Source organism: Coturnix japonica, chromosome 1 (assembly GCF_001577835.2).
Source record: "Coturnix japonica isolate 7356 chromosome 1, Coturnix japonica 2.1, whole genome shotgun sequence".
NCBI lineage: Eukaryota > Metazoa > Chordata > Aves > Galliformes > Phasianidae > Coturnix > Coturnix japonica.
In genome coordinates this window covers 94824153-94851205 of record NC_029516.1, presented here as the reverse complement: position 1 = coordinate 94851205, position 27053 = coordinate 94824153, and the positions used below count along the sequence as shown (strand labels likewise).

At 41.3% G+C, this 27053-nt stretch overlaps 2 protein-coding genes across 2 annotated transcripts; both read left to right on the top strand.

Annotated features, from left to right (window-relative positions):
• Window positions 1-148: 148 nt before the first annotated feature.
• CRYZL1 (crystallin zeta like 1) lies at window positions 149-16001 on the top strand. The gene is given in 15 exon segments (XM_032442165.1): window positions 149-312; window positions 836-900; window positions 903-925; window positions 3881-3958; window positions 4515-4587; window positions 5205-5249; window positions 6868-6936; window positions 8421-8554; window positions 9344-9455; window positions 11626-11655; window positions 12283-12381; window positions 13069-13190; window positions 13516-13621; window positions 14869-14914; window positions 15573-16001. Coding segments are annotated over 15 exon segments (1266 nt in total). The 3' UTR covers window positions 15673-16001.
• A 114-nt stretch (window positions 16002-16115) lies between these two features.
• DONSON (DNA replication fork stabilization factor DONSON) lies at window positions 16116-22543 on the top strand. Its single transcript, XM_015881864.2, has 10 exons — window positions 16116-17585; window positions 17668-17748; window positions 18724-18927; window positions 19290-19468; window positions 19790-19968; window positions 20063-20186; window positions 20295-20399; window positions 20877-21075; window positions 21669-21884; window positions 22135-22543. Exons 1-10 carry the CDS (start codon window positions 17328-17330, stop codon window positions 22270-22272), a joined length of 1683 nt encoding a protein of 560 aa, XP_015737350.1. The 5' UTR covers window positions 16116-17327; the 3' UTR covers window positions 22273-22543.
• Window positions 22544-27053: the final 4510 nt, after the last annotated feature.

The window sequence follows — 27053 nt, the reverse complement described above, 5'->3', positions numbered from 1 at the left end:
TGGCCCTGCCAGGCAGGGGGGTTGGAACTACATGATCCTTGAGGTCTCCCTTCCAACCCGGGTCATTCTGTGATTCTGTGATTCTGTGAAGGGCGCTTGGTTGTGACAGAAATGACTGTGGTGGGCCCAGGTGGTGTGTGCGAATGTGATGCCGGGCTGTCTCCGTGTCTGTCTGTGCTTTCCTTCCCCACGGAACCTGAAGAAAGCTGTTTGCAAAAAGGTTCTTCTTTGTCTAGAGCAATGTGTGCTAGAGGAGCTGGGAGAGGAGGGAAAAAACCCAACTTGTGATTCTTGTTATGTGCGAGGTTCCTGGTATCCCTGCAGCAGTTTTATTTCCCCTTGTGCTGCCTTTATCTGAGCTACTCAAGCTGTATTCCTTTCAGCTGGGTGGCAAGCTCCCCATCTACTGCTGGGCTAACACATCATCCGTTGCCTTCTGCAGTACATCTCAGTCCCCACCATTTGCTGCACTGTTGTCGATGACATTGAGACAATGTGTTATAGGGTAACAGTTGAGGCATTGGCACAGCTGCCCATAAAAGCTGTGGTGCCCCTTCCCTGCAGACGCTCATGGCCAGGTTGGATGGGGCCCTGGGCAGCCTGAGCTGGTGGGGGGCAGCCCTGCCCACAGCAAGTATTGTAGAGGTGTGGACTTTGAGGCCCCTTCCAACCGAGCCACTCTATGGTTCTGTGATTCTATCATGCTTTATCTGTTCTAAAATTTATTTGTAAGACTCATCGTGTCTCTGTTGCTTGCAAACAATCGTTATTCTGGTTAGAAATTAATGTAATGCTTTAGTTGCTTATTTTCTCTGTACTTGCTGCGTGATTACAGTTACTGTGTCCTTTTTCCAGGTCACCATGAAGCCTTGTATTGTCAGCAGAATTCATCCGGAGAGGAGTGACCTTTATCTTCCAGGAAAGAGTGAGTTCTGATCATAACGACACAATTAATCATTCAGTGGAAGAAGGGAGTGAAACTTAAAAGGACCAGTGTTAGCCTTGTGCAGGCAGGTAAATGAAGGTAGGAGATAAGTATTTTACCATCATGATGCAGCACTTGGCAAGGGCTGTGCTACGTTTCTGTCTGCAGTTTTGCTGTCTGCAGTTTAAGAACAGCTTTTATTGCATTGCTGCAAAGCTGGAGTTCATTTGTTTTATACTCCCATTTCTTGAGTGATTTTTTTTCTAGTTATTGAAAAAGTAGAAATGTAGCTTGAGAAGTTTACCAAGTTTAAAGTGTCCCTGCTGTTAAGTTCTTTGCTCTGTTTAGGGACTGAAATCACAGCACAGCCTTTCTTTTAGAAGCATTGATAGTTCTCCTCTGTTTAGCTAACCAATCTTCCTACAACTTGAAAGAACTAGAAGACAACTACTTTTCTGTCAGATTTAGTTGTAGCTATCGTGCTGAACAGTCTTTGTCAGTTTGATGTAAGCATTAATTAAGTGGACATGGAAGTTGGTGGCGTAAGACTAAAACAGGATACCAACACGTGTCTATTGATGCAATATGAGTGTCTGAATATAGAAGAATGCTTATGTGTTTTGAAGATGTGAACCCATGATTTTTAACGAATCTCTTACGGATACGAAATAAATTGCTGCAGATACTTATGTATGTTTATGTAGCACAGGTAGCTAAGTATACCTATGAGCCATATATCAAAATGAAACAACATAGCCCCTGATAAGAATTCTTGCTTGAGTAGATGTAAAATCACAGTAATGAAGCCCGTTTAATGAGTTGCTGGAAGAGAAGGATGTAATAAGATGGCTGATTATGATACCACGAGATGCATATTCAGTGAGCAATCTTAAATCCACTTATGCTAATTATTAGATAGTGCTTTAGCTGAAAAGGTTTTTTCACCTCTCAGCAACACACCTTTGGTCTTTTCCTTTTAATGGTTCTAAGAGTTATGCAGTTATAAGGTGATATACATCAGCTTACTTACCCAGCTGAGAACTAGTAGTTTTTACAGGTTAGCTTACATCTATGTGGTGGCTCATGATTACCAGCTCCAAACACTGAAAGAGGATGGAAATAGACATAGATGCTGCCAACAGGCAAACCCAGCAGCTCTGGTATAGTCATAAGTAAGTTAAGTTAGATCTTCAAGCTGCAGTCCTGTATACATTACTTTTCTGCCTGCTTGCTTATTTTTAAGCTCTTCATGTAGAACCAATTCTGCAGATACTTGTACCATGAGCAGTGCTATGGAATCACAGAATTGTAGGGGTTGGAAAGGACCTCTAGAGATCATCGAGTCAACCCCCTGCCAAAGCAGGCTCCCTACACCATGTCACACAGGTAGGCGTCCAGGCGGGTCTTTGAATATCCAGAGAAGGAGACTCCACCACCTCCCTGGCAGCCTGTTCCAGTGCTCCGTTCACCCTCACTGGTAAAGAAGTTCTTGCGCACATTCGTGTGGGAACTTCTATGCTTACTTTCATCCCATTACCCCTAGTCCTGTCCCACGCACTACTGAAAAGAGACCAGCCCGCACTATGGCCTCCCACACCTCAGGTATTTATAACTTGGATCAATCCCCTCTCAGCCTTCTTTTCTCAAGGCTAAACAGACCCAGTTCCCTAAGTCTCTCCTCATAGGGAAACCTGATCCTAAATAGAAATAAATTTTGGGGGAAAAAAGTAAGAAGAAAAACCAGTTGACTGAGGAAATGTTAATGGAACAGCAGCTGGGTAACAAGAAGGCAGTAGTTTGGATAAAGAATTTACATAGCAAAGTACCTTAAATGGTGCTTGGTCAAATTATAATATTGACATATTTAAGTTATGAAGTCATTAACAAGTTCACAGCACAAACATTTCATTGCCTCTTCTTGTTCCCAAGGTTTGTATTCTTGTTATCTTTTCCTAAAGAAAAGCAATTTTACTATGTGCATTGTGACAGTACTTTGGTTCACTGAACTAAATATGCCATATATGCAATACATCCATGTGTTTAACTGAGCAGTGGTGAGGAAAACGTGCAGCTCAATATTCCTCTTCCTGAAGTTCCCCTTCACCTTGCTAAGCCTTGGAGAAGAGCAGCAGCTGTGTGTTGGGATAGATTATATAAATAAATATAAGGAAGCTTAAACACTTAGAAAGAAACGCTTTGTAGAAACAAAGCTCTAACAGCTTTCTGGTGCGTGGTTTTGCTTTCAATCCCAACAGAAGTTTACATCACAGACTGCAGTCTGTGATGGAAATAGATGATTTTGCCTTCAGTAATTTACATAGCTCTTTTAAAAACTGCACAAAGTCAGCAGCTCAGAACTCAGTGTAGCTAATTAAACGTTTTAAATTAGCACTACTCAACTGCTTGAGATCAGTGCAGGTCTCACTGCCAAAACCAGAAGTTGGGACAGTCAAGGAGGTTTTGTTAGACTTTCTTGTATATTAGATGTGGGACTCAGCACCAGTCCTTATTGATGCAGTTTTATTTACATCACAGGGACTAGGAACCTTTACCTCAATATAAACAGCCCAGTATCTCAGACTCATGTCAAAATTATCTTTAAATTCTCCATCACTCCCACAGCCTAGTTGTAATATTATAAATCTACCCCCTTATATTTGCTAGATGGGTAACTACATATTAAAATTGTTTGGGGTAAGAATCTAATATTTAACTTACAGGGGAGAAAAAATTGCTTCGGTAACAGTGGAAAATCAGAAAGGTCTTGTGTTCAGGTTGTACATCTGCTCAAAATGCCATTGTAAATTCAATGTGGTATCAATTTCTTTTTCATTAAAAACTATTTATTGTTTTGACTAGGAAACAAGGACTGTGGAATAGTGTTTTTAAGAGCTTGAGAAGGGTTCTACTAGTGCTTTCATGTTACATCGTATGATGTATGTTTGTTTGTCCTAGGAAAACCTTCCTCCTACAGGAGACAATGATGTGAAAGTACAAGTTAGAGCCTGTGCACTGAGCCGGATAGATACAAAGGTATTTGCTTGCTTGTTTTTGTAAAAGCCAGAGGTGTTTACAGTTTCCGTTGAAGTTCTAAGCCGATGCCTTAGCTGGTAACTGGCACAATTCCATTTATGCCATCTGAGGATATGGCTTTACCACTGAGAAACAAGGGGCAGGATTGATGTGGTGTTCTTATGTATCTCTTTAAATAAAAGGCACCTGAATTTGTTTACTAATTTATGGAGAAAGATCACAGTTTTCATTTGAGTTCTTACAGTAAAACCCTTTTATCATCCTCTGCATGTTGACTTTAAGTCCCAGTTTGGCTTGTCAGCTCATGACTCAGTCTTTTATTTATTTTTTTCCTTTATGCACTTCTAAATTTAAATGCAGAAATAAAGTTTTTAATATTAAATGAGGAATGTGCATGTTCTTTTTTGTTTGGTTGTTTGGTTGGTCTTTTTAAACCCTAATAATGTTTTGTACTGGCCCAGTTTTCATGTTCTTAATACCGAATGCTTTTAAGATCATAATAAACGTGCAAGTCTTAAGCCCTGGTAGGAAAGTTACAACCATTATTTTCATTTAGCTGCTGTCAGAAGTGAAATTGCAGAAGGAGCTTCTGCCTGTTGGTCGAGAGATTTCTGGAGTTGTATTGGAAGGTAAGCAGCGCAATCTCCTTGTGAGGGCGTGGAGCAAGAATTAAAGCCGAATAATCCAGGATAAATAAATATTATTTAGGGTGTACTGTGTTTGCACAGTACACCCTAAATAATAGGATCTACTATTTGCTTTGTTAATGAGAATTTCCTTACGTTAATAATGGAACTGAACTGTAGTGCTCGCATATCTTTTTGGAGCATTTAAAAAAATGCACTGCAGCTTTCTGAATAAAATATATTGAGATCTCAATGTCTTAACTATGCTGCAGCAACCTTTATGTAATCAGTAAAAAGTATTTGTTGGAATAGCGAGAGCATTCAGGAACTTCAGCAGTGATTTATCTGCATATCCATCTTTGATGAGTAAAGACTGGATGTTTCTGATGCGTGTGTCTGCTTGCATCTAACTGGGAACAGGGTGCTAATGAAAGATTCATTTTCAGTCTGTGCATATTCAATACAAAATGTACATTGTTCACTAGTACATTCTTAACAAGCATTAGGTATCTTTAATTGTACGTGCTAGCGATAAGCAATGCTGTCAAACGCGTGCTTGGTTTCAGCTGTGAATATTTATGCTGGTACCTTCTTTCTTCTGTTCACATATTCTCCATGAGTTGGGAGAAAGGTGTCCTTCTTTCAGCCTGATGATGAAGTAGCAGGTAAGTCAACACTTGTTTGCTTGATCAGCTGGTGCAATTAAGAATCGTTTTATAATGAATGACTGAGGTTGTAGTCATTGCTAAGGCTACATCTGAACGTGTATTTTCAAAGTTCTAACTGCCAGCACATGAATCGGCTCCTGTAAATGAAGATTTTAATCTGAAAATATTCTCTTAGGGATGGCTTTAGGTTATTAGAGGCAGAAGTTGAGGTCTCCAGCTAATGTGATCTGTAGTAATCCTACTACATCCGCTGAATCTTGAAGAATATACACTAGGCACACATATTCTTGTATATAAAATGCATGTGTCAGTTAGCCATGCAGAGATTGGCTTCAGATTTAGCAGAACGAGTGATTATTGTTAATTTACCCTAGAAAGCCTAATTCTCACAGGATGGAAATAGTATTCCAATTATGGGATGCGGAAATGGCTTCACTTTGTTAAAGCAACCCAAGTATGGCCAAGCATTTTCAAGCTTTGTAATATGAAGTGTGAATAGTGTCGCTATTGTGAACAGCATTGCTCATTTGGTTAAGAATCTGACTCACATACGCTGCATCTGTTGAATATTTTCACAGAATCACAGAATTATCAAGGTTGGAAAAGACCTACAAGATCATCTAGTCCAACCATTACCGATACTTACCAGCTAAATCATATCCCTTAACACCACATCCAAACGTTTCTTGAACACTCCCATGGTCAGTGACTCCACCACCTCCCTGGGCAGTGCATTCCAATGCCTGACTACCCTTTCCGAGAAGTAATACTTCCTAATGTCCAGCCTGGGTCTCCCCTGGTGCAGCTTAAAACCATTCCCTCTAGTTCTATCATCGATTACATGAGAGAAGAGGCCAACCCCCAGCTCACTACAACCTCCTTTCAGGAAGTTACAGAGAGCTATAAAGTCTTTGTTTCCATCACCTGTTGTGGTGGCTGAAAGAATGCACTTTCAGTGAGTATTTAAGGAAAAAACACCCCGGAAAACCTGTCTGTGAGTCTGAGAGAGCCAAGTGGCACAAGTGGCGGTTTAAGTGACCATGTGAAGGCATTAAGGTTTTTGTTTGTTTCTGTGGTATTTTTGTTTTAATTTTCTTTGTGAAATTAAATTTCGTTCTTATTCAAATACAGAAAAGTCGTTTGAGGCGTCTGAGCTGCTTCAAGTGTCAATCTGACATTAAGGGAATGGAATCGGTCATGGAATCTGTACTGGGTTTGTGAGAAAAGCAGGCTCATTTTGTCTGATTTCTGGGGTTATCCAAGTTGACCACATTGGGTTTTTTTATACTTCAGTACCGAATGTTTGCAAATGCAGCTACAGAAGAAACGAAATTACATTTCTGGAAAGAGGAAGATAAAAGAAAAACAGCACTAAATATTTTTAGGCCCCAAAAGAGAGGAAACCTTCTTCTTTGGTTTTAAACAGTGCAGTCTCACAGCACTACTTATCAAACAGCTGTTCATCCTTAATATCCAATGTAGATACTGTAAAGATGAAGCACAGGAGTGAAATATCTTTTCCTGTAGTAAATCTTTTTTCTAACAAGGATGCTTCCCATCTATTGTTGAGTGTCAGTTGAAATTAAAGGTCTGTATTTAATCTTCTTTTCCACAGGAATTTTGCCCCTGGATTCTGAAGAGTCTGGTCTTTGTGAAGTTGTTCTAGTTCATGAGCATTATTTGGGTATGTAGCTTATATGTTTTGCCGATATATCTTACTATAGCTTTGGAATTCAGTTTGGCTTTTCTAATAGGGAGCTAAGTAATTTGAAATTTTAAGCATGTTTTATAGCAGCATTCGGGCATCCTGTCTACGCTGCCTATTCATAAAAGCACTGAATACCATGTACTTTCAGAACCTTTTTCTTTCCTGTGACCGTTTAATGGGTTGATGCTTTGCCTAAACCATTCAAACAGACTCATCTTTTTATTCCCTTCTGACTTCCCTTCTCGTTGCTTCACTTTTATTTTCCTTCTTTTCCACACCTGTCAAAAAAAATTAAGTAAAAAATTTGCATTTTACCTCAGTTTGATCCAATCCAGGATCGTCACTTGTGCCTATACTAACCAGATGGGATACAATTAAGGGGCTATAAATTGGAGAAAGGAATTTTCAGGGATTGAGGATTCTGGAAAACCCTGTATTGAAACATTCTTTTCAACTGCTGTGACTTTCCAGTTTCCACTTCCTGGGCATAGAGTGTTTTTATGTATGGAACACTGAATGTAGCAATCTCTGTCCTTCTCCCAACCACTTGGTGTGTGATTTTGAGTAAGCTCCTCTTGCTCAACTTTGTGTTGCGTTTCTATGACTGTCCATGATCTTGTTTTCAACAGTTAGGAGAGGACACCTTTAAATTTATTTATTCTGATACTAAAACATTGATTTACTGTTTAAAATACAATAAAAGATCATTTCCATCATTGTTTTTTTTAATATACGTGGGATAAATGATACTTGTTCATGTTAACTTGGGGAAAAAAGTCTTTCTGCTGATTTTGGCAGTTTTTGCAAAGGAAGCAATGGACTCACGGGGATGCAAAAGGTTTGTTCCTTCTAATACTTAGAAGCACAAATATAGAAACTTTTGCTGTCTTATAACTGTTTGCACTTGCTACAGGCTGAATACATTTGCCTTTTTCTTCTTTTTTTCCTCCCCTTTTTCAACTGTCAGTGCTTTATTTTGTGCTAGGTAGTATCAGCTGGCACGAAAGAGATGGTGCTGATGATAATTCCTAGAATTCTTTTCCTAAATGTTGTTGGGTGATTGCATTGCTTATGTTGTTACATAGCTTCTCTGGTTCAGACTTAACTGTCAGTTCTAAAGAGCTTATAGGGGCAGTCCAGTCTTTTCAAGTCTTCCTTTCTAGTGCCTCGGTAGGATGATCTTTGCCTGTTCAGTTCTATGCCAGACTCTTGGCTGGTCTATGGTGATTTTCTTATTTACTGTCAAGCCCTCTGCTAAATCATATAAGTTGCCTACATTAAAAATGATGCTTGAACTTCGGGATTTCTGATTTACAAAGCTGTCCACTAGTTCTACCTCCGTAGGCGTTTAATCACGTGGTGAAACTGGAAAACACTTTTACCATCTCGAGTGAAATGTTGGGAATTTGTTGCTTTTCTTCTTTTCTGCATCTGTTTTTTTCTTTCTTTCTGCCATTTAGTTCATAAACCAGAAAAAGTTTGTTGGGTGGAAGCAGCGGGGACTGTTCGTGATGGTGTCCGAGCTTACACAGCTTTACACTACCTTTCACAAGTGTCTCCTGGAAAAACTGTCCTTGTCATGGATGGAGCGAGTGTGGGTAACAACTGTACTAATAAAACAGTTTCTGTATGGATGGCCTCTGCCATAGCAACTGTCTTATCACCAGAAACATTGGAATTTTTACTGCACGCTAAGCTTATCAAACTCTATTCTAGTCCTGTCAGTGCCCTTAGCTTAATGGATTAGTGGAAGGGCCCTCCCACGTGAGCTGCTGAGCCAACAATACAATCCTTGCACGTTGTGTGGGCAGTGAGAAGGTAGTGCTTTTCTGCTGTTTTATTTTGACAGTGTTAGGCTAAGCCTTCAGGTGTAACTGGGGGAAAGTAGCTTACATTTTCATTCCTGTCCCACCCGTGCTCTTTAATTTTCTTAGATATAAATAATTCCATTAGCATTTCTGCGGTCCTTACTTATAATGGGAGTGCGGAGCTTGCCACAGCCAACATTTGTTAATGTAAATGCAGATGGAGCTTTTTTCTTGGTTGCACCGCTTCCTTCAACAATCAAGCGAGTGCAAAGCTGGAAGTTACAATTGCAGTTACAGTACTTAGATTTTTAATCTGTTTTGTTGAGGAGGAGTTAGCTCCTAAATGCATTCATAGCTTCTCGGTCAAGGAGAAAAAGATTCTTTGGCTTCATTTGGAACTGAAGCAGGTCTGTGAATATTCACATTCTTGGTTCAGATTTTACTAAATGTCTAAGTTCACATTTGGATGCTCTTCTGACTTCTCCCGACTGTCCTTGCAGTATAACCTTTCTTGAATTCTTGCTGTAAATAAGCCCATCTGCTTCTTCATTGTTTGTTTGTTCTTTTGTCTCCAGCCATTTGGTACAATAGCTATTCAATTAGCACAGCATAGAGGAGCTAAAGTAATATCTACTGCCTACAGTCTTGAAGATAAGCAGTACCTGGAGAGGCTTAGACCTGCTGTGGGTAAGTTGTGTTCTTCAGTACTAAAGTTTTAGCTCAAGGAGGACTTCCTGAAATTCTTTTACTTTGGAGGCTTATTTCAACAGCTGAAAACTGCAGCACAGATTTATCATAGTCTAATTAAATAGTTTTAAAACTTATTTTGCACTCTGCACATATTTAAATTCTCTTTCAGGCATACTTAATGGGATTTTTATTTTTAATTTAATTTTTTATTCTCCATTATTCATCATTATGGCGATGACTGTCTCTGAATACTTTCCATCTCACACCGTGCTGACTTTTGGCCCAGCCACTCAAATACCTTTTCACTTGATAAAATTGTTGCTTGTGAACAAGAAGAAAGCATTTCTAGATCACAGGTATCACAGGCTGTAATCTATGTACCCAAACCAGAGTTCACATATAATTATATGCTTGAGATCAATTCTTAATCAGACTCCAATTTCTTCCAGTAGCATTTTATCAAGTTGCGTGGCAGCTATTTCAAGTACTGATGTAGCTGTAAAATGATGCATGTTTTACAGTAGTTGGATGCTCATATGTTTCATTGGACTTTCCCATTTGCTAAACGAGCTTTGCATTGAAGAAAATACTTGCATTCACCTGTGACTTCTATTTCTATCCTGATACTTCACGTTTTCTCTTTTTCTCCTTCAAAATAAGAATGCTACTTGAGATGTGGGAAAAGGCTCAGTAAGAGCATAAATTACAGTCACATGAAAATATACATATAAGTTAAGCTGAAATCTGATTTCAAAAGACAATGTCAGTTGTCTCTGACTACTTTCTCCTTTGTTGTTTTGCTTAGCAAAATTATTTGCAGTCTTGGTTTTCCAAGTGGAGAATTACAGCCATTCTCAAATCCTATCTCTAGGTCTGAGTGACTTGCTAAAACCAGGCATTGCTGACATGCAGGCGCACTTCCTATTGTCCTTATGTTCTCCCTGCTGGCTCAAGAATCATAAGGTAGCAGAGCAATGAAATAAGCCAGACAGCCGTCCTTTAGACACTGAGAGAACAGAGTTCTGTCAATTTGAACTCCTTTCTGATTGCTGAGAACAGACCTGGAAGTGGAAGCACAGAGCCAGCATAGTAAGCATGTGCATTTTGGGGCTGCACGTTCACACACATCTGCACTGTTGGGGAGTGATTCATTTCCAGCCTATCAAACGAGCATTTGGCTCTTCCCGTAGTAGCTTTGGAGTGCTGATAATGCAGCAGGAAGTGGAGTGCTGTGCAGAGGTTCTTGCACAACAGGAAAGAGAGAGGCGTTTTTTGCTGTCTGGCCTTAATGATCATCAGCAGGGAGCTGCCAAGTGTTGCGCTGGTAATGTCATTGTTCCTTTTAGAACCCTGCAGATTTTTGTGTATAGATTTTTTTTTATGTTTTACATTTTTTTTTTCAGTAATCTTTGGAGTAAATATATTAACAGTACAAAGGAGGGAAGTATGCTGATGCCCACATTTCAGACTAGAGACAAAATATTAAATAATGTGTTAATATTAGAGAATGAAAGATACATATATATATATATATATATATATATAGGAAATATATACATCCACACGCACACATGCATCATAGAATGGCTTGGGTTGGAAGGGACCTCAAAGATCATGAGGCTCCAACCCCATTGCCACAGGCAGGACCACCAAACCTCACTTAATACCAGCCCAGGCTGCCCAGAGCCACATCCAGCCTGGCCCTGAATGCCTGCAGGGATGGGTCATCCACAGCCTCCTTGGGCAACCTGTCCCAGTGCATCACCACCCTATGAGTGAAAAACTTCCTCTTAATCTCTAACCTAAACCTCCCCTGTCTCAGTTTAAAACCATCCCCCTTGTCCTATCACTATCTGTCCTCATCAACAGCCATTCCCCCTCCTGTTTATACACTCCCTTCAAGTATTGGTAGGTTATGGGTGTTTTTTGTTTGTTTTTAATTTGAATACAGGAAATGTTAGTATCAAATTACTATGAAGTTATGACTGTGTCTGTTGGTTTTGGCCCGATAGTTCGATTGCAGTGAAAAATATTAAATGATTGAATTTGAGAATTTGAATATGTCTTAACGATTTGAATAGAGGTGGGAAAGGATTATTTCTAAGTATTCTTCTTAATGATCAGTTTCTTGTAATTTTTCTTTTCGTTTCTCATCCCCGTGCTTCAGTTCAAGAAGGTGTGCGGCAGCCTTTAGTGAGTAAGTGCACTTTGCAAATTCAAGTTTAACCCATCACGCTTTGGAAGTGGCCTCTAAATTTCATTATTCCAGTTGTCATTTTGTCGAGATGTCTTTGGCTTTTATAGTTTCTATAGAAGAAACTTAGCTTCTACTCCTTGTTTTTCCTGATGCTTTCATTTCTTTTCATATCCATCTGTAAGATGTGATACATTTGGTGATACCTTTAATCAGTTTATCCATGCCATGAGATAGGTGATGGTGCTACTAAGCATTATTTTAAAAAGAGATGGATATAATGAGATTTAAAGCCTTGCAGGAATCATCAGAAGAGTCAAGTCAGCAGCTCATTAGTGACTGAGCTTGTTGGGCTTTTATGCATTTACTTCTGATATTGAAGACAAGACTCTGTGTTAGGAAGAAATACAGACGTCTGTGCATGAAAAAAGGAAAGAGTAAAGTTTTACTTCTGGATTAAATTTAATCAGTGTTTTCATGTTGGTTTTCCCTGCATTGGAAAATGAAGAACTATTGATTGAGCTTTCTGACTTGGCTACAAACTTGCTCAAAGATGGGAAATGTTCGTTCTGCTGTGAATCTAAACTCTGTGGTTTTATTGTAATCGGATGAATATATTGCTTTGTCCAGCTCGGGTGATCGACGTGTCAAATGGAAAGATAGATGTGGCAGAAAGCTGCTTGGAAGAAACAGGTGGCTTGGGAGTGGATATTGTTGTAGATGCTGGAGGTATGTAACTGATGCTGGAGGTATGTAACTGGCCCTCAGACCAGCATGAAGTGTTTTCTCTGATTTCCAAGTAGTGTATGTGGAAGTTACATCACCTCAGAACTTCGTGTCATCGCTTGGTCCCATGTAATTTTATGTATGTATCTGTACTCAACAGGCCTCCTTCAGAAAGATCTGGTTAAGGTCTCATTGTATTACCTCTAGCGGAAGTATCTCAAAATATTAGAGCTAAATTGGTCTGAAATGCTTCTTCTCTACTTAGAGCTGCAAAGAAGTGGTTTTTAGCAGTAGATCTGTGACATCGTTGTTTACGCTTCCTTAGTTCATAATTCTAAAACAACAGGAATAGCTGAGAAGTCTGAAGTTACTGTATCTGGCTGCAGTAATTAAAGAACTTCTTAGTCCCACTGAAATATCTTACAAGTGGATTGTATTGAATTTCCTGAATCTTCTGCTGTCTCTGATTATCTCATGAGGCCAACAACAGAACTGAATTCTAATCCTGTTCCAGGCAGCCATCATGCAGCCTGTGCATTCAGATGAATATATTGCAGCTCTTTCCTATCTTAGATCATGAGACTGAAAGAACCCCAAGATGCCTGTTTTTCAGTATGGGAAGAGATAAGCAGTTCATTTTGGACAGTGATTGTTTTCTTCTGAGCTTGAATGTCCTTTCATTTTTTCCAGTAAAATTATATAGTGCTGAAGATGAATCAAGTTCAAAATCACAGTTACTGCCTCATAAGCACGATATCATCACTCTTCTTGGTGTTGGAGGAAACTGGATAACAACAGAGAGAAATCTTCAGGTAAGGAGACTGTATCAATCAGCAAGTTTGTTTATACTGCAGTACGTGGCTGAATGGCTACTTGCTATTAAATGACATCGGTTTTCATGTAAGAAGGTTTCCATGCCCAGAAAATGAAAAGCGTTCTGGATTAGTAATGCTTTTTTTTGTGTATATTTTCCTTTGTGACAATTTAGGAACTCCTGTCTCAAACCTAGTGAGTTAATACCTTGGATATTAACTACTGTTCGTTTGCTTTATAACCATATATATAAATGAACCACTTAATCTTTATTCTTGTAGAGGAAAATATAACTAAATAACATACTTCTTCATTCTGTTTAAGCTGGATCCTCCAGACAGTCATTCCTTGTTTCTTAAAGGAGCCACGGTCTCCTTTCTGAATGAGGAGATATGGAACTTGTCCAATATAGAGCAGGGGAAGTATCTCTATATCCTTTTGATGATAACTTTAAGTACTGACTGCTAAGGAATGGGTGGAAATATAACAGGTAAAATAACTAATAAATCATCTTCTCTTCCCTCCTGTAACCTCAGGCTTAAGGTCAGCACAGAGAAGCATGCAATGTAACTACAGTATAAACTGTGTATTTAAAGCAAGTCTGTGTATACTTTCTAAGTAGGAAGTAAAAAGTCCTGGTGAAGGGCAAAAATGCATTCTGGAAAAAATAGTGGTTTTGTTTGAGGCTGACAATTAAGTGAAGCTCTACAGGTTTTTACATTGTACATAAAATATTTTGGATATATAAATATATTTGTTCTGTTTAGATGTATCACCTGTAGATCTTAATGCAATCAGATTAACTGTAAACATTAAAATGGTTTGGCTTCATAATCTGCCTCTCATCTGCAGTGTTATGTGCAGAACATTTAATTGAGTGAAGATGTGGGTGTGGAAAGAGGTGTGCTGCCTTCATTTGCATTACCGGTGTGTGGCCTTAAGGAGGTGGGCCTGGAGCTTTTTGCTGACGGGACAGTGTTCAGTGGGTTGCTTCCTGGAATGGTTGTGGCTTTAAGGACCCTCCCTGTTCTGCACTGCAGATTGAGATCTGCTGAATCACTTTTGCAGCTTAGCAGAACAGCAGAGGCAGGTGAGGATTAAGTCATTACGCTTGTCCGAGGACTGACTATACTGCGAGGAAGTCCTCCCCTCCTTCACTGAACTGCAAAGTAGATTAGGCAAGGTCAGGCACAATGAGGGGTCTATTTATGGGATATAGGTTATCAAACATAGCATTATCTTTTGGTACTTTTGTTGAACTCAAAGTCAGCTGACTAAAACGTATCTTCTGTTGTCTCCCCTAATAACCACAGCACTTTTTATCACCACTTCTTTAAAAGCTGCAAGGAAAAAATCTGCTTTTTGATAGCTCTGCATTTTGTGGAATTCTTGACCCTATGGCACTGATGCTTTACCTGAAGAAATCATGATCTGATCTTTTTAAAATGGCTTGAGCTTCAAGTGTTAACCTGGTTGCTCTTAAAATGAAAGAAGGGACATTATTTCTTCATGTAAACACTAAATACAAAATCATCTATTTGCATCCATACAAATGTTCTGCTTTAGCACAGAGATTCCTTAAAGGTGCACAGTGTTGTTCCAAGAATTTATAAGCTCTGCTGCACTCCATACTTTTATCTGTAGATCCGCTGTTACCTTGACAGAGCTCGTAGATACGCATCTTAGAAGATATAATGGAGAAATTATCAAGCAGTGTTTTCAGGTAAGAGAGATGATTGCTCTTTTTTTATTATTGAGCCTAAGGAGTAGAAATCTCTTGCCAGCAGAGCAGATCTATGTTGAGAAGTTGAGGGAAGGATGCCTCAAATAGCTTACGTGGAACTGTTTGTGACCTGTTTATAACGTAGCAGGCTAAGCCTGGAGAAACTTAGTAAAACCCCTGATTTTGCTGATGGCAAAATTTAGCAGAGGCAGCACATTCTTTTCTTGGTGGAGGAAGAGCATGTATCTGGCTGCTCAGCAACGTGTCTGACCGAGAAATGGCGTTGACTGTAAAAGACAGTAGGTCTGTCTGATATTCTTTTGTAAGAAGAGTGACAGCGTTATTAGATAGACCCATAATGAGGTGAGAGTGGAAGACCCTTTCTATTAATGTGGGCTAGCAGTATTGCTGTAGAACAAAAGCTTTCCCACCACCATCTTTTCCTTGTAAGAAGGATATATATTTATCTTCTGCTTCCTATTTGCTTTAGGGCTCTTTCGTTCTTTTGTGAATCCAGGCAAAAAGCTGTAAAATGTTCATTTGTGTTTAAGGAGTAAAGTTTACATAGTGAAAGTAAAGTCTATAGCAGCAGTCCTAGAATGTTACTATTGATCTGAGCGTGCTCAGCAGACCAGTCTAACATTCTGTTCCATTTTAGGCCTCAACTGGATGAACCGATCCCATTATATGAAGCCAAAGTTTCTATGGAAATAGTTCAGAAGAATCAAGCAAGAAAAAGACAAGTCATTCAGTTCTAACACACGAATTCCTGACTTCTAAGCCCGTGGAAGATAAAGAAACGTAATGTATTTCAGAAGTAAATTAGTGTACGCTTTCAAGTAACCAGAATTCCATAACCAGAATGTAAGGATCTTCTGCACCTCAGCACAGTCTGTGAAACTCGTGGAACTTGAGAGGTTTTTTGATCCAGTTGGGTGAAATGTTCCCATCAGCATTTTCTTAATAAGATGGTCTTGATGCACAGATCTTGGCTGCCCTGCCCTCATTACAAATGTCAGTAATGTCTACAGGCCATCTCCCTTGCTGCTGTTTTTCAACCATAAGAAATTAAAGGGGAAGAAAGAAATGCTGGTGGTGTTTTTTTGTTTGGATTTGTTTTGCTTTGCTTTTTAGTTTTCCCTTCTCTATCTCCTATCAGCAGTCCCGTTGGCACGTTGCTTTTGCTTTTTGGCTGCGTTAAGACTGAGCAGTGTCTGCAATATGCTGAAGGTCTTCAATTATCTTTAAAATTGCTGTTGTGTAGCTGAGGAGCAGGATGGGAAATCCACCAGAATTGGCAGGGATCCTAGAGGGGAGAGATGGTTCTGAGAGCAGGAGTTCCCCCATTGCTCATGTTCTTCGTTTTAGCAACCAGAAGCAGTAAACCTTAGTATCTACAGTCTGGGAGCTAATACAGTTGTATGCTTCCGAAGTTTGAGATACTTTGTGTATCTCGTTACTGTAATGTTATCTTTTTTTCTTTCCTGTGAGATCCTTGTGTTTGTGTGCTTTCACTTCTCCTTTCTAACCATGGTCCTGTACCTAGAATAGATCAGTAGGGAGGGAACTGCTGCCATTTTTGTTGGTGGTGATGGTGTGGTGGCTGTTGTTTTTCTCAAAGCATGTTGCTTCCTCCTTGCTTTTATTATAGAGCATGCTTGTTTCAAATGTGCTAGCCTTCCAGTTAAGGCTTCCAGCTGGATCAGATCCTGAAATAAATGTCCCATTACAGAAGGCATTAAGCTGCCTAGTACGGCTTGCAGTTGTCTGAGCAACTTTAAGGCCAGGTTGGACGGGGCCCTGGGCAATCTGATCTAGTAAATGTGTATGTTTGGTGGCACTGTCAGGCAGGGGGGCTGGAGCTTCATGATCCTTGAGGTCCCTTCCAACCCGGGTCATTCTGTGATTCTGAGGTGTCTCAGCTTTTTCTAGTGTTCTTTAATAATGCTAGCTGTAGATTGAGATACACTTGAACAAAAGTGTTCAAAAGGTCCCTTAAGCAACTCATCCTTTCAAATGTCCATTGACAGATATAAGCAGTTTTGAGTTGATAGCAAGGCTGTGCAGCTCCTGGAGCTATAAAACAACCCAAGAAAGGCACACTCCTCAGCGCTAGCTGGGTGCCTAGCCCACAGCCCAGCACAGCCTGAGGCCTTGCAACATTTCGTTGTGATATCAGTGCCAGCAGAGCTGAGCTCGGCCCAAGCTGGGCCAGCCCGTCTTTCCTAGGCTTTATTGAGGATGCTTTAGCTTGCTGAGGCTCCAAGGCGGCTCTCCCTGATGCCGGGCGCCCCCCAGAGGCCGGAGGAAATGGCGGCCGCCACCACAGCTCAGCGCCGCCCGGGGGAGGAGCCCGGCCCTGTTGGCGCCAAGCGGGGACGGCGGCTCCCGCCCGTCCGCTCGGTTCCCAGCCATGGCCGCCACCGTGCCCGGCTACTCGCCCGGCTTCAAGAAGCCGCCGGCCACGCTGCGGTTGAAGCGCAAGCGGCCTCGGAGGAGCGAGCCCGCCGCCCCACAGCCCTGCGGCGCGGCCCCGAGGGCCACCTCAGCGCCCGTCCGCCGCAACCCCTTCTCCAGCCTGGACAACGCGCCGCGCCAGCCGGGCCGGCGGCAGCAGGGGGAGCCGGCACCGCCGGGAGGGGGGCCCGCCTCGGCTGCGCCTTTCTGGCAGGTAGAGCCGGGGGAACGGGCTCGTGAGATTCCTCTGCAGAAGGCTTTTGTAACGCTGTCAGCCTCATGCTTTTTGCCTTCAGTTTTTAGAGTCGGCAGGAGAAGATAAGCCGGCCCGGAGCGTGGGGCTCTCTGAGGGAACCGGCGTCCTGGAGCTGCCCGAGGTAGGGGGCATCACTTAACGCTTCTGAAACGCCGCCTGTTGCATTGGCCTCGGGAGAAGCCTGAGCTGGTTGCCTGCTTAAAGAAGGAGACTGGCTCTTTAGTGGGGTCCGATGGGATAAGACGGCAGGAGATGGTTTCAGACTTAAAGAGGGGACGTTTGGTCTGGGTATAAGGAAGAAATCTTTTACAGTTGAGGCAGTGGAGCAGGTTGCTCATAGAGGTGGTGGATGCCCCATCCGTGTAGACACTCAAGGCCAGGCTGGATGGGGCTCTGAGCACCTGGTGGGGCTGTGGGTGTCCCTGTTTGTTGCAGAGGAGTTGGACCAGGTGGCCTTTAAAGGACCCTAAAAGGTCATCCCAACTCAAGAGATTCTATGATTCTATGTACTTAGCATCTGGTGGTATGCCTTTAGATGTACTAAAATGTCAGTGTTGGAGAAAATCCCCTCAACTGCCTAAATAGGAAAGAGAGTAACAGTCCTTAACAGGGCTTCAGGCGTGTTAGTGTCAGAAGGCGTGGGTGTCAGAAGCTTTTATAGGTTCAGAAACTTAAGCTCAGAGTAACTTAGAACTAGAAAGCGCCTCAAACCAAACTGCCCTGGAACTCCCCAACATTTTTTGTTATCCTTTGGGAAGTATGTGCTTCCAATTTAGTGCAACTAGTTCCTTAGAATTAAAACAAGGTATGGAGGGACTTGTTAAAGTGAGTTACAAGGTATGGAGGGACTTGTTAAAGTGAGTTGGACAGAAACTTAAGGAAACAGCAGGTTCACCTTGTCAAGGCTGTGGAGCTCCACTTGTTCCTCGTAACAGCCGCTGTCCTGTCTGGGATCTGCTCTGCCTGCCAGGAGGGGTGTATAAGCCATCATGGGAGGGAGCCTGACCCCATGAAAACATGCATAGGTAGCTCCATCATTGGTTGTTTGATGTGATTAATGTTCCATGGATTAACTGATGGTATTTCTGTTTTTAAGGACCTTCATTTAGCCGTTCCTACACCCAATGTCCCCACCTCACCGAGCTGCGAGTTTCCTGCAGACTGGAGCATCAAAACACGACTTCTGTTTATGTCTTCTCAGCCTTTCACCTGGGCAGAGCATTTAAAAGCACAGGAGGAAGCTCAGGGATTTGCTCAGCATTGCAGAGCAGCAGAAATAAACTTGCCACAGACTGTGCAGGTAATGAAACTTCAGAAGGGAGATGGAAGCTGCTGCTTTAGAAGGGGGAACCTCTGCACCTCTCCTTAAATGAAGATTTGCTTTAGTTCTGGTCTTACTTGTACTAAGGCTCACATAGACAGCTGTGTAATACCATCCACTGTGTACTCCAAAATATAACCCGTGGCAAACTGGTGAGTGGTGCAGTTTCAACTGTGAGCAGTTTCCAGTCACTGCCCATCTTCAGCATGGCTTAATCCCAAACCTGAAATTTTATTGTTATTTTTTAGTATCTAATGCAAAAATCTTTTCTAATTCATCAGTTGTGGTGCTGCCTTAAATAAAGTATTTCTGTCCTCCTAAAATAATGCTTTGCTATCTAGGAACCAAAGCTGTGCACAGAACTGCGTTGTGCCTTTCAGCAGAGCCTTGTTTACTGGCTTCACCCATCGCTGCCGTGGCTGCAGCTGTTCCCTCGTATTGGAGCAGACAGAAAGATAGCAGGGAAGGCCTGTCCGTGGGCGCAGGATGAGGCCTTGCAGCAAGCACTGATGAGCGACTGGTAAGTGGAACCTCAGTGTGGGTAGTGAGATCAAGACCCTTGGGTTTAAATCAGTTCATAAGTTCCTTCTGTTTTTATGAGGATATGTTTGATTAATTGGTTGTTTAATTATTTTTGCTGGTCTGCACTTTGAGGATTGGGTTAAGCATTGCTTTGTGTGTTTAATGGCCTTCTCTGACCTCAGTTGTTAATTTGGATGGAATTCTGTGAATCCTGTTAGCAGGTTGCCTTTGATGCTCAATAACACACAGCCAAATCCAGCTTGATCCATCAGCAGCGAAGAATTTCAATTACAAAATTGTTTTTTTCCCTCGTTTGCAGGTCTGTCAGCTTTACATCTCTATACAACCTGCTCAAAGCCAAGCTGTGCCCCTACTTCTATGTGTGCACGTACCAGTTTACTGTCCTGTTCCGTGCAGCTGGTCTGGCAGGAAGCGATGTTATCACAGCGGTGATTTCTCCCACCACCAGGGGTTTAAGGGAAGCCATGAGAAATGAAGGTGAGGTGAAACCACTCCGACTTAGATTTTTAGTGTATCGCGTTAGCTGTGCGTTCCGGAACCACTCATTGCTTTCTTTCCTCTTCTGTTCAAGGCATAGAGTTTTCTCTACCTTTAGTAGAAGAAAGTAGAAGCAGAAAACAGAAAAACTCTGAAGAGACTTTGGAAACGGAAGTTGCTCACGACCCTGAAATGAGCAGAAGCCCCAAGGATGGAGAGTATGTCTATATACATCTTCTAAAATGCTGCAGTTCTGAGGCATTTCTGGACTGCTGAGAAACAGTCTGACAAAGTTTTACTGTCCTAAAAGTGATTCTGTTTCTCAGGGAAGCTGCTCCAAGTGATGATGATGATGATGATGGTTTCTCTTGGCTTGAAGAGATGGGAGTCCAAGACAAGGTTAAAAAACCAGATGCGATTTCTATTAAACTGTATCCTTTCTTTTCATCCCACCACTTACCACCTGCAGCTGTTACCTTTTGGTGCATCCAAGAGGTTCTTCCAACCTCTGAGACTTAGCCTGCACCAGTGCACCATAAGTGGGGGCATCAGAGGGGCATCTCCAAAAGCAGACTCCTGCTCTAAACTGAACTGCTTACGGTTTTTTATGTTTTGATGCAAAATTCATAGTAAAAGTAGGAGTCGGAAATTCTGTTTTAGTAACTGCTACCTGCCAGCTGTAAGACACCAGACCTGGAAAACGTTCCTTATCTCACAGCTTTAATAATGGTAACAGTCAGGTGTAAGATGCTGCCAAATAATTGATGTAAGGAATCTCAATGAGCTCAAGGCTTGGTTTTTCAGAGATTATTTGATTTGCTTTAACGACTTGATTGGTCAAAGGTAGAGGGGCAGTGGGGTTTTGCTGTGCTTCTTAAAGCCTTTTTCCTTGAGTCCGGCCAATTCAGTCGTAAAGAGAAGCATGAAGTGCAGGTGGATCACAGACCCGAATCCCTTGCAGTGGTAAAAGGAACAAACACATTCACTTTATTGAACTTCCTGATAAACTGTAAGAGCCTGGTGGCTGTTGCAGGTCCACAGGCCGGGCTTCCTCCCACTCTGTTGTCTCCTGTCGCTTTCCGAGGCGGAACAATGCAAACACTCAAAGTAAGTAATGCAGCAATCTCTATTTTCCTGTGATAAGAGGAAAGCTGAACCTACTTCTGGTGCAGCAGAGTGATTTTTGTTGCTGTAGCCTGAGTTGGCGTTTTGACTGCAATATGAACATCCTCCGATGTCATCTTCACCCATGTAACCTGTGCTGCTAAACTGAAACCCCAGTACTTTTACCTATCCTGATAGCTCTTAAGTAGACTTCCCAGATAGTAAAAACGTTCTTAAAGGAATCGCCTTTGAATATTACTGAGATTATACATCAATGGGGAATTGCAGTAAGAGCCTCAGACTGGTTACTGTGAGAGGTGGTGGGCATTAAATGTTATGCTGCCTGTATGGACAGCACAGTCCTCTGCCACTGGAGAAGCTGCTCATGTGGCATCAAAGTTCTTCTGCAGATGATTAGCTGCTGTGTGTTAGGAGTTGTTAGAGATGCTAAAAGCCTAACACTCATACATACTGAAGATGACAACATTTAGAACACTATGAGCTTTTCATAGGGCTGTGGCACTGCAGTATGAAGGTGCATGAACAACAATCTTGATTTGGTTTCAAAACGTAACCCTGTGTGGTTTTGGTTTTAGGCTCGTAGTATGAATGCAAAAGCCAGGGTCCGCCTGGCGTATGAAGACATCTACAGCTTGGAGATCGTAGGCCCGGTCCTGCCTCATTCCCTCCACATGCTGACCATGCTGCTGCAGTCTGCACAGCAGGGAGCGTTCTCTGCAGCGCTGTATACACACGAGCCAACAGCTGTGTTTAACACTAATCTTCATAATGAGAGCACTGCCTTAAAGAAGGTAAGTAAACTAGAAAAGGTGACCTTTCCTGTTAGGGACGGCATCTTTATTACAAACCGTTGGGTGCTGAGTGATAAGCCAACTCAGTGCGTGGGTTTATACCCCACTGCGATCACCAGGTGGCAGTCGCTGCCTCATTATTGGAAATGGGCTCATCAGAAAAGGAGTTTCTAGCTCCCTAAAGATATATAGCTGTAGCATCAACATTTATTTCAGACAAAAATGCGTATTATGTGTTTCTCTTCTTCAGGAAACCATAAGCAATAACCTGCACAAGTGTGGGCTGCATTCTAAGACTTTGCATCAGCTGAGTCAGGTGCCAACGCTGGGGAAATCTTCCCTCCGGTTTCTGGAGATGAAGGACTCTGTGTGTGCCTGGAGGTCCTAGCAACGTGCTGCTTGGAGGCCATGGGGCACAAAGCTCTGCACTATGCAGTGGCTGTGCTTCCATCAGGCCTGCAGTGCAGCCACCCATGCTGTACCAGGAGGGAGGTAACCTACTCCAACATCACTGGCAACTCTTGCACATCATAGCAATAAATCACCTCAAAGGGCTTTCAAAGGAAATTGAGGAAAAGGCCCTGGATGCCTCCTTTTGTATTTTAGAAAGTGTGTTTTTAAATAAAATTTTATGAAAGTTTGCTTTTGCTTGATCTGAATTCAGGGTTATTTTTCACATGTGTATATTCTACTCTGAAACACACAATTTCTGCTACTGCTCTGTGTAGTAAGTAATGTGTAGTCACTTCTCAGGAGTAGAATTCTACCACCTGAGCCTGCCCACAGCGCTGAGCCAGAAGCTTGGCCTCTGAACAGCACAATAAACCTTTAACTCCAAAAACCAGCTGGATGCAAACACAGCTCCAATTGCATCTGATTGAGATTAAAAGGTTGGGATTCCCCAGAACTGCTGACACAAGTCTCCAACGTTGTCATCTTCATTTACTTACGTTAAAATGAGTTAAGACTTTTAACAGGCAGTTTATACAATGTAACATGCACCAGAACAAGGCAGAGCAACACAAGGTTATGACACTTGATGGAAGCAGAGAAAATGAAAGGGAGCAAGATGCTGCTGCTCTGTTCATACCAAGAGCCTATTTTCAGGCTTAATGTCATCTGTTATGCTACCACAGCTTCAGAGATATGTATAATGTCATTTATCACATAGCTATTGGGTAAGACCCTTCCTGAAGCATAAATAAGTAAACCTGAAGAGCAATGAGTAGAACACCATCATGCTTACACACTCCGGCAAGATTTGTAATTCTACTGGTATTCTGCATGGAAAAGAACAATGCTTGTAGTCATGCCTACTTTATTTTCACTACAGTGGCATCCTGTTCAGCTGTCATTCTAAAGCAGCAGTAGTCTGCTTGATGACACCTTTGGACCTAACAACCCAGCTCTGTAAGCAAATCACTGCAGACTGAGGCACTTACTTACACAAGTATTGCGTAGGGCTACAGTGCTACTGCACGGTAACTACCCTGATACCGGCAGAGTCATAGCACACAGAAGACCAGGGCGTCTGGACAACGTAGATGCACCTAGACCCAAGTCCCTACCTTGCAACAGAAAAAGGCAGCTTTAGATTTTTAGATCTGGGGTGTTGGACTGCTGGAGAGAAACCAACACCAATTCACGCCTGGCAGAAATCCAGCAGGAAGGCATTTCTCTGCCATTTCAAGGAGTCACAGACCATTCACTTTTGAGACAGCTGAAGTGCTCCATAAATAAACAGGTCCCGAGAGAGTGTTTCCTAGTTATTCTTTTTAATAGGACTACTTGTCTATTCCTGCATGCAAAGGACACTCCAACCGAATTTACAAACTGAACAGAAGGACATCTCCGCACTAAATGCATTTATCATTCTAAACAACAGGAATTAAACTAAAACAGAAACCTTGAAGTCAAGAAGTGCCATAATTGAAGTGTTACAGATATTAATAGTTTAAGTATTGAAAAATCAAAGCTTAAATCTACATACAGTACCACGTCTTTTAAGGCGTGAAATCCAGAATTTGCCTCAACAGTTACTTTTGAAACGGAGTCTTCTATGGAACTGAATTCATCTGTTCCTCAAAATGCATCTTTCCAATATACATGGAAGAATATAAACCCCAAAAGAACAAAATTAACAAAGTACAACAGATTATGTTCCAGATTTGATAGTGAACAGATCCGAAACCTGTGCTTATATGGACACCGCGGACAGAACAGCGCGAGCAACACTGCTGCTGTTTTAGCTGTATCAGCAGACATTTGAACAGAAGCCTGAACAGGAGCTGCCTCCCAAGTCCTGAGTTAACTGCTTGGAGTCAGAAATCAGAAAGCTGGACTTGCCTAAGATGGATACAATCCCCAGTTCTCCCAGAGTCAGTCTTTCCATCGCTGTGCCATCTGCTTAGCTTTGTTTTTCAAATACACGCCTTACAACTTGTTCAGAAAACGAGGCAAGGAGATCTTCAAACAATTTTACACAGAGACTGAAGGTGAGAAGCCAAAGGGAGGAAACTTTAATTAGTGTCAACTACATCTGGAAGGAAGGGAGGAAGGGAGGAAGGGAGGAAGGGAGGAAGGGAGGAAGGGAGGAAGGGAGGAAGGGAGGAAGGGAGGAAGGGAGGAAGGGAGGAAGGGAGGTAAGGCGGAGGAGGGAAGGAAGGAAGGAAGGGAGGAAGGGAGGAAGGGAGGAAGGGAGGAAGGGAGGGAAGGGAGGAAGGGAGGAATAAGGGAGAAGGGAAGGAAGGGAGGGAGGGAGGAAAGGGGAGGAAGGGAAGGGAGGGAGGAAGGGGAAGGGAGGAAGGGAGGAAGGGAGGAAAGGGAGGAAGGGGGAAGGGAGGAAGGGATGGAAGGGAGGAAGGGAGGAAAGGGAGGAAGGGAGGAAAGGGAGGAAGGGAGGAAAGGGAGGAAAGGGAGGAAAGGAGGACGGGAGGAAAGGGGAGGAAGGGGAGGAAGGGAGGGAAGGGAGGAAGGAGGCAGGGTAGGTAAGGGAGGAAGGGAGGTTAAGGGAGGAAGGGGAGGAAGGGGAGGAAGGGGAGGAAGGGAGGAAGGGAGGAAGGGAGGAAGGGAGGAAGGGAGGAAGGGAGGAAGGGAGGAAGGGAGGAAGGGAGAAAGAGAGAAAGAGAGAAAGAAAGAGAGAAAGAAAGAGAGAAAGAAAGAGAGAAAGAAAGAGAGAAAGAAAGAGAGAAAGAAGAGTAGAAGAAAGAACGAGAAAGAAACGAAGAGAAAGAAAGAGAGAAAGAAATGAGCGAAAGAAAAAAGAAAGATAAGAAGAAGAAAGAAAAGTAAAGAAAAGGAATAAGAAAGAAAGAAAGAAAGAAAGATAAGAAAGTAAAGAAAAGAAATGATAAGAAAGAAAGAAAGAACAGAAGAAAAGAAAGAAAGAAAGAAAGAAATGAAAGAAAGAAGAAAGAAAGAAGAACGAAAGAAAGAAAGAAAGAAGAAATGAAGAAAGAAAGAAAGAAAGAAAGAAAGAAAAAGAAAGAGAGAGAGAAAGAGAGAAAGAGAGAGAGGGAGAAAGTGAGAGAAATGAAGATGAAAGGAGAAACGAGAAGTAAAGTAGAGAAAGAGAGAAAGAGAGAAAGTAAGAGTAAAAGGGAGAGAAATGAAGAAAGAGGAGAACGAGAGAAAGAAAGAAAGAAATGAAAGAAAGAAAGAAGGAAGAGAAGACAAGAAAGAAATGAAAAGCACACAGAAAGAAGAAAGAAAGAAAAACTGAAAGAAAGAAGAAAGAAAGGAAAAGAAAAGAAAGTAAAGAAAGAAGAAAAAGAAAGAAAGAGAAAATGATAAGAAAGAAAGAAAGAAATAGAAATGAAAAAAGAAAAAAGAAAAGAAAGAAAAAGCAAAGAAAGAAAAGAGAAAAAGAAAGAATGAAAGAAAGGAAAGATAAGAAAGGAAGAAAGAAAGAAAGAAAAGAAAGAAAGAAAATAAGAAAGAAAGAAAGAAAGAAAGCAAAAATAGAGCTAAGAAGAAAGAAGAAAGGAAAGAAAGGAAAGAAAGAAGAAAAAAAGAAAGAAAGAAAAAGTAAAGAAAGAATAAGATAAGAAAAGAAAGAAAGATGAAGAAAGAAAGGAGAAGAAAGAAAGAGAGAAAGAAAGAAAGAAAGAGAGAAGACAGAATAGATAAGAAAAGGAAAAGAAAAGAAAAGAAAGAAATGAAGAGAAAGAAAGAAAGAAAAGAAAGAAAGAGCAAGAAAAGAAAGAAAGAAAGAAAGAATAGTGAATAGAAAGAAAAGAAAGAAAGAAAGAAAGAAAGAGATAGAAAGAAAGAAAGGAGTAAGACGAAAGAAAAGAGAAGAAAGAAAGAAATGAAAGATAAGAAAGAGTAAGATAAGAATAGAAGAAAGGAAAGACAGAGATAAGAAAGAAAGAAAAGACAAGAAGTAAAGGAAAGATAAGAAAGAAAGAAAAAAGAAAGAAAGAAAGAAAGAAAGAAAAGAAAGAAAGAAAGAATAGAAAGAAAGAAAGCAAAGAAAAGAAAGAAAAGAAAGAAGAAAAAAGAAATGGAAAGAAAGAAAGAAGAAAGAAAGAAAGAAAAGAAAAGGAGAAGAAAGAAAGAAGAAAGAAAGGATAGAAGAAGAAGAGAAAGACAAGGGAAAGAAAGAAAGAAAGAAAAGGAAGATAAGAAAGAAAGAAAGAAAGAAAAGAAAGAAGATAAAAAGAAAGGAAAAGAAAGAAGAAAGAAATTGACGAAGAAAGAAAGAACAAAAGATAAGAAAGAAAGAAAGATCGAAGAAAGTAAAGAAAGAAAGTAAAGATAAGAAAAGAAAGAAATGATATAGAAAGAAAGAAAGAAAGAAAGAAAGAAAGAAAGAAAGAAAGAAAGAAAGAAAGAAAGAAAGAAAGAAAGAAAGAAAGAAAGAAAGAAAAGCCCAAAAGAGACAACTTTGCCACTTCTAGAGTGCTCTGATAGACTAATAAAGGGGTTTAATTCCTGGGTGTGTGGTGGAAAAGGCAGTACCATTTCAGTACCATTTCTCTGCTGGATGCAAAATGAGATGCTGGTACTTTTCCACTGAGGGCAAAGGAAGATACCTTGTTCAGTAACAGCTGAGAGAGCACATACAAATAATTTACTCTGCGGAAGAAGAGCTACTAGTAATTCATCACCTCCAAGATCCTATTGCCGTCACAAAGGTCATTCACTCTAGGCCTGAGCACAGCCTTA

What these genes read in the sequence shown, in the direction of transcription:
- DONSON (XM_015881864.2), top strand. Translation starts at nt 17,328, where the DNA reads ATGGCCGCCACCGTGCCCGGCTACTCGCCCGGCTTCAAGAAGCCGCCG. An exon ending in CAAGCACTGATGAGCGACTG is followed by an intron (nt 19,469 to 19,789) that starts GTAAGTGGAACC and finishes CCTCGTTTGCAG; the next exon opens with GTCTGTCAGCTTTACATCTC. An exon ending in GAACAATGCAAACACTCAAA is followed by an intron (nt 21,076 to 21,668) that starts GTAAGTAATGCA and finishes TTTTGGTTTTAG; the next exon opens with GCTCGTAGTATGAATGCAAA.